The sequence below is a fragment of the Myotis davidii genome, unplaced genomic scaffold (genome assembly GCF_000327345.1).
Source record: "Myotis davidii unplaced genomic scaffold, ASM32734v1 scaffold149, whole genome shotgun sequence".
Lineage (NCBI taxonomy): Eukaryota > Metazoa > Chordata > Mammalia > Chiroptera > Vespertilionidae > Myotis > Myotis davidii.
Genome location: NW_006352194.1, coordinates 1,265,653 through 1,276,897, shown reverse-complemented (window position 1 = coordinate 1,276,897; position 11,245 = coordinate 1,265,653). Strand labels below are relative to the sequence as shown.

At 44.3% G+C, this 11,245-nt stretch overlaps 1 protein-coding gene across 1 annotated transcript in view; it reads left to right on the top strand.

Moving 5' to 3' along the window:
* Positions 1 to 11,077: 11,077 nt before the first annotated feature.
* The window catches only part of ZDHHC18 (zinc finger, DHHC-type containing 18), a 39,642-nt gene continuing 39,474 nt past the window's right edge, over positions 11,078 to 11,245 (top strand). Inside the window, exon 1 of the mRNA XM_006777490.2 lies at positions 11,078 to 11,208. Coding sequence (XP_006777553.2) covers positions 11,078 to 11,208 — 131 coding nt within the window. The remainder of the gene's footprint in view (positions 11,209 to 11,245) is intronic.

Sequence of the window (11,245 nt, the reverse complement as noted above, 5' to 3'; positions counted from 1 at the left end):
GCTGATGTTCTGTCCACTGAACCAAACTGGCTAGGGTTCCATTGATTTTTATAGAATGGAAGGCAGGGGAAGAGAGAGAGAAGGATCCATGTGAGAGAAACACATTGATCAGTTTCCTGCATACGCCGCAACTGGGGCCAGAGATCAAACCTGCTACCCTTTGGTGTCGAGGGGCAGGGAGGCGGGGGTGGGGGGCAATGCTATAACCATTTAGCAAACTGGCCAGAACCCACATGTAAATTTAAATGTAAATTTCATCAGCCCTGGCTGGGTAGCTCAGTTAGGAACATTGCACCAAGGTTACAGGTTCGATCCCCAGTCACAGCACATGCAAGAATCAATGAGCCCTAACTGGTTTGGCTCCGTGGATAGAACGTTGGCCCGTGCACTGAAGGGTCCCAGGTTCAATTCTGGTCAAGGGCATGTACCTTGGTTGCAGGCTCAATCCCCAGTAGGGGGTGTGCAGGAGGAGGCAGCTGCTTGATGTTTCTCTCTCATCCATGTTTCTATCTCTTCCTCTGTAAAAATCAATAAAAATTTTTTTAAAAAATCAGTGAGTGCATAGATAGGTGGAATAACAAATTGGTGTTTCTCTTTCTCAAAATAAATGTAAATTTCATCAAAGGCTCTAGCTAATAGGCTGATAATAGTCCACACATGATGGCGGAGGCCTGAACAGTGTCATTGCAATAGTAAGTGAAGTAGAACCTTCTTTTCTAATTGGGGCATTGTTTCTCATGATTTTTTTTTCATTTATTTATATGAAAAGTCTTACAAAGATAATGCAAATTAAACAACTTTTGGTTAAAGGAGCAATCAGTTACCTTTTTAAAAAAATACAAATTTTGGGGGGGAAAGTCATAGTAAGAAGAGCATTGCACAAGGAAGCAGCAGACCTCTCAATAAAACCCTCTTATCAGCTATGTGACCTTGGGAGAGTTTTCAGAGCCTTAGCATCTCTTGAAACAAGAGGAAATGATATTATCCCATAGGGGAAGTTGGGGGTGGAAGGGCAGTATATAATCTCTTGTAGGTCCCTTTCTGTAAGATCTTAAGAACTGCCTTACACAATGGAATCATCCCAGTCTAAACACTTATATAGAGGCTCAAAAATGATTTTAGGAGAAAATAGCTCTGCTTTCAGCACTTAGAAGAAACTCCCTCCCCTTGGGTACAACTCTGAGGAGTGACTCAAGTGACCTTTCCTTTGAATGAGGGAAAGCAGTGGTACCTGGCAAATAGGCTCCTTGTCCTGCATCGGTAAACCAGTGCCAGGCAGTAAGTGGTCAAAGTGGTGACTGGTTTGCCTGCCCTGCCCAAGTGCCTATGATTGCTTGATTGGTAGACATGGGTCAGAGGAGCCAACAAGGCAGCATGAACTGATAATTTGTAGGTAAGTCCAAGGTTGAATGAAATGGCATCTGACTGGTCCCATTTGGTTATGAGCCTGTCACTTTAATGGAAGTAAGACCATTGACCCCTGTGGAGCAATTTTTGCCTGTTCTTTGAGCTAAAGAAGAGGCTCTGCATCATCACCATTCATTCCCCATTTGAGTGAAAAATTCCAACAAGCAGAAAGTTCAAAATAAATGGTTCATCATAAGCAGCTCTGGAGAGCCCTGAGAATTGGAATTTTGACACGCTCCCTTTGACCATGACAGAAAGCTAAACTTGCCAGCTGAAGGGAAGCTCCTGGCTGAGCCCCAGCACCCTCTGTTGGAGCTTCTAGTCAGCCTGGCCAATAAGCATTTCCCATCCATTACCCCAGCTTCAACACAGCTGAGAGAACTTGGTCCAGAGTCAAATGCTCTGAAAATGTACACACAGATTGGGGCAGCCCTCTGTCTTCTGCCAAGACACCCGAGTGCCCTTCTTGGCAAAAGATCATCCCTGCCCGCGTGTCCTTCCAGTTGGCACAAATTGTTCCCTCCATCAACAGCTGCAAATCCAGGGACTTCCACTCTGTGCAGGAAGAACTGAGGTCCTGTTTCAGTTCTTCATTGCAGCGGCAGGAGCACTAGACTCTGCTCTCATGCATTCTCCTCTTTGCCTCTTCTTGGGGGATAATCAGGACTGACTGGTCCCCTACTGGGAGAGGTGACTCAGACTCCACAGGGAGGGGAGTGATTTCACTGCTCTGGCAGTCTCAGCTTAACCTTTACACTAGATCTCATCACCCCCAGAACCAAGTGATTCCGAGGATCAGAGACCTTATAAATGGGAATCCCATCTTCTCAATTAAACCACTCTGGTATTCAGCAAAGACCAATATGGTTACAGTTGATCATCGAGGAGCTAACTAAGGACCCCAGCCAGGTGGACAAACCTGTGTGACCTGGAGACTGTAACAGTGTTCTCTTTGACCTTGGAGGGATGGAGTTGCTCTTCTCTAAGGATCTAAAAGGATGGGCTGATTTTATGGCCAGCAGCTGTCCTTTTACCATCCTAATAACAGTCTTTTAATAGTCTGGGAGAGGGACATGAAGGGCCCAGGGCAGGAAGCTTCCTGTTTACCCTGAGGTCTAACAATGCTGCAGCTGGGTTGGGCGTCTACGATTTCAGAGAAAAGTAATTTCCTTCTGAGACCTAGCTAAAACAGAAGCCAGAGCTTCTTGTACCTAGAAATTGGTGCTTCTTTGTTCTTTAATGAAGGTGGGAGGAGAGGGAATGTTTGACATGTCTTCACCAGTCCCCAAAGGCGGGTGGGGTGGGGAGAAGAGACTTCTTTTCTTGAACAGACTCTCTCATCTTCATCTAAAAATGTAATGTGTGCAGGCTCAAGGGATTGGAAGTTGATCAATTCTTTCAGCAATTGTTTATTCCAATTTTAGGGGAATAACGATGACTTGCTATATCTCCCATTCTCATATTACTGTCTCATAGAGTTGCTAGCAGATACATAGAGACATTAATCAAGATAGAAACTGATCGCCCTAGCTGGTTGGCTCAGTGGATAGAGCATGGGGCCTGTGGACTGAAAGATTCCCGGTTTGTTTCAGCCAAGGACACTTGCCTGGATTGTGGGCTCCATCCCCAGTGGGGGGTGTGCAGGAGGCAGCCAATCAGTGATTCTCTCATCATTGATGTTTTTGTCTCTCTCTCCCTCTCCCTTCCTCTCTGAAGTCAATTATATGTAAACACAAAAATTATATGTGTGTTTTTTTTAAAAAAAGAAACCGATCGATTCTGGGGAATGAAGGGATACTTAAACGTCTCACTCTGTATCTCTATACTTGAACTTTTTATGATGAGGATGAATTAAAGCTTTGCTCCCATGCTTAGGAAGAGGTGAGGTACAGAGTAAGTACTTTGTAAATTCACGTAAGGAGGAGATCCCTTCCAGCTTGGAATACCTGAAAAGGCTTCCTAGAGAAATGGTCTTCAAGCTGGACTTTGAAAGTTAAGGGCAGAGAGTAAGCATATGTGGAATCTAATCAACAAAATAAATTGATGAATAGAAAAAAAAAAAAGGGATGCCCTGACTGGTTTGGCTCAGTGGATAGAGCGTTGGCCTGCGGACTGAAGGGTCCCAGGTTCGATTCCAGTCAAGGGCATGTACCTTGGTTGCAGGCACATCCCCAGTAGGGGGTGTGCAGGAGGCAGCTGATCGATGTTTCTCTCTCATCGATGTTTCTAACTCTCTATCCCTCTCCCTTCCTCTCTTTAAAAAATCAATAAAATATATATTTAAAAAAAGAAAAAGAAAAAAAGGGAGAGCAGAGAGTGAGTATAGGAAACAGGAAATGGAATAATACAGGAAGAGCTTACCAGTTTGAGAGGAACTGAGGTCTTGTCATTTTTTTTTTTATTGATTTTCTACAGAGAGGAAAGGAGAGAGATAGAGAGTTAGAAACATCGATGAGAGAGAAACATCGATCAGCCGCCTCCTGCACATCTCCCACTGGGGATGTGCCCGCAACCAAGGCACATGCCCTTGACCGGAATCAAACCTGGGACCCCCCAGTCCGCAGGCCGACGCTCTATCCACTGAGCCAAACCGGTCCCGGCAGGTCTTGTCATTTTTGAGATCTAGGCCTTTAAATCAGCCCCAAGCCCAGCTCTACTATGTACTAGTAGTGTAAACAGAAGCCAAATACTGAGTCTCTAACACTCAGTTTGTTCATCTGTAAAATGTGGGTAACACTTTAGCTCATAGATGTGAATGATATCTATCTCATAGGCTTGTTGTGGGAATTAAGTAAAAAGTGTTTAGAGCAGTAATAACAAGGGAATAGCTGCATTTGGATGTGTTAAGTTTACAATGTCATCAGCACATTCTTACTAGTATGCCAGGAAATGTGGAACTGGAGACAAGGAGAGGGGACAGGGAGCCATCCAACCAGACACGATCATTACAGCAGCCCTGAGATTGGATTTGATTGTCAAAAGGAAAAATGTAGGTGCCCAGCCAGTGTGGCTCAGTGGTTGAGCATCGATCTATGAATTAGGAGGTTGCAGTTCGATTCCCGGTCAGGGCACATGCCCAGGTTGTGGGCTCGATCCCCCGTGGTGGTGCGCGCAGGAGGCAGCCGATCAATGATTCTATCAATGATGTTTCTATCTCTCCCTCTCCCTCTATAAGACCTTGGACAAATGATTCAACTTCTCTAACCCTGTTTTCTCATTTCTAAAATAAAATCCATCCCAGTCTCCAGTATAAACGCTGCTTCCCAAATACATTTCTTAAATCTAACTTGAAATCCTCTAGTCTCAGCTCCTTTGCAGAAATAAAAAATATATATTTTTATTGATTTGCATTTTTATTGATTTCAGAGAGGGAGAGATAGAAGCATCAATGATGAGAGAGAATCATCGATCAGCTGCCTCCTGCATGCCCCCTACTGGGAATCAAGCCCGCAACCCGGGCATGTGCCCTTGACCAGAACCAAACTCAGGACCCTTCAGTCCGCAGGCCGACGCTCTATCCACTGAACCAAACCAGCTAGGATGCTGTCTTAAATATAAAAGTTTCTTTCTTATTTTATCCTCACTGGAGGATATGTTTTTAGTGATTTTCAAGAGAGAGGGAGGAAGGGAGAGAGACAAGGAGACATCAACCAGTTGCTTCCTTCACTGGCCCCAACTAGGGATCCAACCCATAACCTAGGTATGTGTCCTGACTGGGAATTAAATCTGTAATCTTTTGGTGTGTAGGATGACGCTCCAACAGAGCCATCAGCCAGAGCAAAAGTTTCTTTCTTTGTGTGTGTGTGTTTAATTTAAAAGTTTCTTTCTTGTTTACACTATAGCAGTGGTTGGCAAACTCATTAGTCAACAGAGCCAAATATCAACAGTACGATTGAAATTTCTTTTGAGAGCCAAATTTTTTAAACTTAAACTATATAGGTAGGTACATTGTTATTAACTTAATTAGGGTACTCCTAAGGCTTAGGAAGAGCCACACTCAAGGGGCCAAAGAGCCACATGTGGCTCGCGAGCCGCGGTTTGCCATCCACTGCACTATAGTATAATGCAGGTTTGGGGAGGGAGGCTTGTTCTGCTCAGTCACTTGGGACCCAGGCTTCTTCCATTTTGTGACTTTGCCCTCTGAGAGAGAAAGATTTTAAAGAATTGGTTCATGATTGTGGAGCCTGACAAGTCTAAAATCTGCAAGGTAGGCCAGCAACTAGAGACCCATGAAAGAGTTGATGTTAGGAAAAAGAAAAGAAAAAAAGAGTTGATGTTGCAATTTGAGTCCAAAAGCAATCTGCTGGTAGAATTCCCTCTCTCTCAGGGGAAGTCTGTCTTTTTTCTATTAAAGCTTTCAACCGATTAATTGAGGTCCACCCACTTTATGGAAGACAATCTGCTTTACTCAAAGTCTACTGATGTAAATGTCAATCTCATCTTTAAAAAAAGTCCTTCACAGAAACATCCTATATAATAAAAGGCTAATACGGAAATTGACCGAACAGCAAAATGACCAGTTGCTATGATGTGCACTGACCACCAGGGGGAAGAAGCTCAATGCAGGAGCTGCCCCCTGGTGGTCAGTGCGCTCCCACAAGGGGAGCACCGCCCAGCCAGAAGCTGGGCTCACAGCTGGTGAGTGCAGCAGCGGTGGCAGGAGCTTCTCCTGCCTCCACAGCAGCACTAAGGATGTCAATCGGACATCCCCCAAGGGCTCCTGGACTGTGAGAGGGCGCAGGCCAGGTTGAGGGGACCCCCCCCCCCGAGTGCACAAATTTCATGCACCAGTCCTCTAGTCTAGAATAATATTTGACCAAATATCTGCATATGGCAGCTAGCCAAGTTGACATACAAAATTAACACAACAGGTTTCTGCTCTATTTGCTTGTAGTCAGATTCATGTGAGACTAACCTCACTCAAGTTCTTTCCTAGATATAATTCTCAACCTAATATATTTATTTGCTTCTTCACCCCCTTGCCTGACTCTCAGTGTAATGATGGCTACATTAAAGCTGTGTGAAATAAGCGGGAAGGCCATGCTCTTCACCAGGTAATTGTCTTAGAGGTGATCACATCTTTCAATTTCTGTGGTTCAAGACATTTTCTATTTTTTTAAAAAGGATTTTTTATTGATTTTTTAGAGAGAGAAGAAGGGATGGGGAGAGAGAGAAAAACATCAATATGAGAGGGAAACATTGATTGTCTGCATGCCCCCTACCAGGAATTGAGCCTGAAACCCGGGTATGTGCCCTGATTGGGAACCGAACAGGTAACCTTTTGGTGCATGGGACGACACCCAACCAACTGAGCCACATCAGCCAGGGCTAAGACCTTTTTTCAATCTTATATTATTGGTTATCCAGAATCAGTCAGCTTTTCCCATCCTGAAAGGCCCATCACCTCTAGACTTTCTCCACAGGGTGGAGCAAAAGTAGGTTTACAGTTATTCATATGGAAAATAATACAATAATTAACAAACAATAATAATACAAGGATAAACTGTGGATCCATGTACTTACAACTGTAAACCTACTTTGCCCCACACTGTATTTCCCTTCCATGTTTGCTTGAATTCCAGCTAATTATCACCTAAGTCCACCTCTTCTTTCATATACTTCATAAAGGAACCTGTGCTAGTTATTCAGCTATTGTCTTTCAGTTCCAAACCCACCGTCCTACTTTCTGCTATGAGTTACTGGAGCTGGGATTCTGCAAATCACATTTCTGCTTTGTCAGCTGGCTCTGCCAATGATGGCCACGAGAGGGAGATAGTGAGGCGGGAGGCGGAAGAAAGGACTCCTGTTTGCTTCCTGTCCTGTGAAGTAACCCTAGCAATGCTCCTTCACCCTGGCCGTGGCAGTTTCTTCCTGTAGCGGGCGCTGATTCCACTTTGCAGATTTCCTCCCAACAATTGCAGAACCAGCTTCACAGTGTCGCACTCAGAGACACCAGCATCAACTGGGTAGCACCCCTTTCCTCAGAGGTGTCGGTCCCTCTTCCAAGTTCAGAGACACCAGCGTCAGACTTGGAAGTCTGACTTTCAGCTCTGTAGAGCCCCTTTTCTAAGTGTCTAAGTTTTAGTAATTCCAAACTCTTCCCTTTGATCTCCTAGTTCTAGAAATCATAGATGCTTCTAGAGTTTTCTTTTTATCCTTTCAGTTATCTAGTTAACAACTCTATTTAGTTAACCATTCTAACCACTCTTTATAGTAAATTCGCTCTGTCCAGTGAATGGTGTGATTACTGTCTCATTGGCTGGACCCTGACTGCTATAAAAATTGGGCTCTTGCCCTGGCCGATTTGGCTCCTTAGATAGAGTATCGGCCTGCGGACTGAAGGGTCCCAGGTTCAATTCCGGTCAAGAGCACATGCCAGGGTTTCCGGCTGGAGCCCCAGTAGGGGGCGTGCAGGAGGCAGCTGATCAATGATTCTCTCTCATCACTGATGAGTCTATCTCTCTCCCTCTCCCTTCCTCTCTGAAATCAATAAAAATAAATTTTTAAAAACACACACAGCATTAAAAAAAATAAGAAATTGGTACTAGTAGTGGTCCCAGGAAATAGACTTCGAAAGATAGGATTAGGGAACTGGCTTGGTTGTGTCATTGAGTTTGAATGTGCTAAGTAAGCTCCTTGCCAATGAGAAATGTGATACTACTAATCCATGGCATGCTGTGGCATCATGATTAATCAAATTATCACCTGGGGTTATTTGTGATGAAGTGTTAACTAAAGCAAATGCCTTGGGGGCCCAAATGGTTGTTGCAGTTGACTGTTGTAGCAGTGATGATGACTACCGGAACTTGATATGGGAGGAATTCTGAATACATGAGTCCTTGCAGAAAATGACAGATTTGGGTCTTTAAACTCTCCCCTCAAATCATGGTAAGAGAATCAAAAAGCTTCCATGATAACCATAAAATAATATCTTATTACTTGTAGCCACAAGACTTATTTGCTACAAATAAAATAAACAAAAATTATGCATGGTGCAGTTATATCCATTTAATTCAGTCTTAATAAGTCTTCTGTGATTGAGAAGGTGTGGGACCCTGAAACTTGGAATGGGAGCATCTGGTTGACTTTCTTTAGGTCCTTAGAGTTTCCTCTATTCTGCTAGCAGATGGGAGGGAGAGCAAGGATGAGCACTCAGGAGTTTTATGGGCCAGCCTGTCACTTCCACTCATATTCTATTAGCCAGAATTCAGTCCCTTGGCCATACCTATTTATAAGAGAGTCTGGGAACTCTCTTTCTGGTATAAATAGGTAAGAATGCCATACAAAATGCATCCCTAATGCCCTAGGCAGTTTGGCTCAGTGGATAGAGCATCAGCCTTCGGACTGAAAGGTCCCAGGTTCGATTCCGGCCAAGGGCACATGCCTGGGTTGCAGGCTTGATCCCCAGTAGGGGACGTGCAGGAGGCAGCCGATCAGTGATTCTCTCTCATCATTAATGTTTCTATCTCTCTATCCCTCACCCTTCCTCTCTGAAATCAAACAAATGTAAAAAAATAATAATAAATGCATCACTAGGGACATTTAAGGTGGAAGTTTTAGGAGAGTGATGTAAACAGGCCAAATTATAGGAAGTTAAAGAAAGAATAGGTGACCAGGAAGTGGTAGTTGCTCTTTAATGTGACTCTAATGAGAGAGAAAAAGATAAACCTAAAGCTAGAGTAAGGAGGTAGCCAAACATGGGAAGCTGTTTCTGTCATTGTTTTTTAAAATATGTTTTTATTGATTTTATTGAGAGAGGAAGGGAGAGGGAGAGAGAGATAGAAACACCGATGCATTAACATCGATTGGCTGTCTCCTGCATGTCTTCTGCTGGGAATCCAACCCCGGAGCATGTGCCCTGACCAGAAATCAAACTGGTGATCTCTTGGTGCATGGGTTGACGCTCAACCACTGAGACACATGGGCCAGGCTGTTGTTGGTTTTTTAGTTTTGCTTTTTAATTGATAGAGGAGAATTGAGTATGTGTTTGCAGTCTCAATGAACAGGAAGAGATAAGACATGAGTGGAGGGTTGGCCACAGGCAGAGGGAGGTCCACATATTTAAGATAAGAGGAAAGGATAGATTCAAATAGAAATGATGAGGTAGAGAGGAGGGGAGCTGAAAATCAAGTTGGTTTGTACAAAGTGACAAGGAACAAGAAAAGATTTAGAGTTTAAAGAGGATCCACTTGACATGGGACACCAGCAATGTATACTGGAACCAGTATGTCCAGTTTTGTAACTTTGTTCCGTAACCAACAAGTGAGAGGGGAGGAAGCCCACAATTTGGTTCACTCAAAGATAGGGTTCATCAAATTGAGAATCTTTGGCACCAAGGGCATCCCTGGATGGCCTTGGGCATGTGTACCAATTAGTGTTCCTTCAGGTTATTGTTGTTGTCTTTCTACCCCTTCCCATTGTGTAATTTGACTTCCTTTCTTACTCTTTCCTACCCTAGTTCCAGCCCTCTTCCTATACTTTTCCTTAGGTTTTCCAATAACCCCAGTCTGGTGGACAGACCCTAAGATGACCCCCAGTGATCCCTGCCTCTTCATGTTCACACCTCTGTGTAATCCTCTCCTTGTGTGTTAAAGTGAGACCTGTGACTTTCTTCTAACCTAAAGAATATGGCAAAAGTGATGGGATTTTGCTCCCGTTACATATATAGTTGAATCTTGATCAATGCAGGAGTTGAGGGTACTGACCCCCGTGCAGCCAAAAATCCATGTTTAACTTTTTTTTTGTTATGTTTAACTTTTAACTCTCTCAGTTCCATGGGGAAGTGGTTCCAGGACCCAGGCAGATACCAAAATCTGAAGATGCTCAAGTACCCTATAGAAAGGGTGCACATCAATGCATATAGTCAGCCCTCCCATCGTGGACTCCTAATTGTAGAAGAAAAATCATACAGGTACTTATTGAAAAAAACATCTGTGTATAAACAAACCAAGGTAGCTCAAACCCACGGTGTTCAAGGGTCAACTGTATAATAGAATAAGTTGCATTATATAAAACTGTCTTGGCACCTAGAGCTAAGACTTTCCTTGTGGGCTTGATGAAGTAAGTAAGCGCCATGCTGGCGAGGCCCACATGGCAAGGAACTGTGTTACCTCCAGGTACTGCAGATGGCTGAGGGGCGCCTCCAATTGACAGCCAGCAAAAATCACAGGCCCTCAGTCATACATTCGCAAGGAAATCAGTTTTGCCAACAACCTGAAAGGGCTTGCGAGTGGATTCTTCCCCAATTGAGTCTCCAGGGAAGAATGCAGCCTGGCTGACACCTTACCTCGATTGTAACCTTCTGGGAGTCTAAGGACTCAGCTAAACTGTACGGAAGCTCCTGACCTAGAACCTGTGAGATGTGTTGTTGTAAGCTGCTAAATTTGTGGCCATCTGTTACACACCAATAGAAAATGAATATGCCCAGAATTCCTGAAAGACACCGGGCCCTGAAGCATGAATCTTCCTCTTGTGTTAAAGTGATATCTGTGACATGAGGTGACACTTGGAAACCCTGGGTCTGGGTCCAGATCACAGAGCTGGGTTAGGAAGGCCAGAGCATGTGCCACACACAACTCTTGGGCACTTTGAACTGCAAGACAGTGGTTAACAGGCCCCTGGCTTTCAAATAAGATTGTGTCCCCACTCCCACCCCTGCTTGCCCCGCAGAATGCCTTTGCAGTCAGTCCTCAAGCCTGGCTCTGGGATTACAGCTGAGAAGTCCACCACCGAATCTCGGCGCGCGGCACCCACGGGCCGCCCAACAAATAGTTTGCTTGAAAAGGAACGGAAAGCCCTCGAGTGCGCATCTGCTGCCCAGTCATTGTGCAGAAAGGGC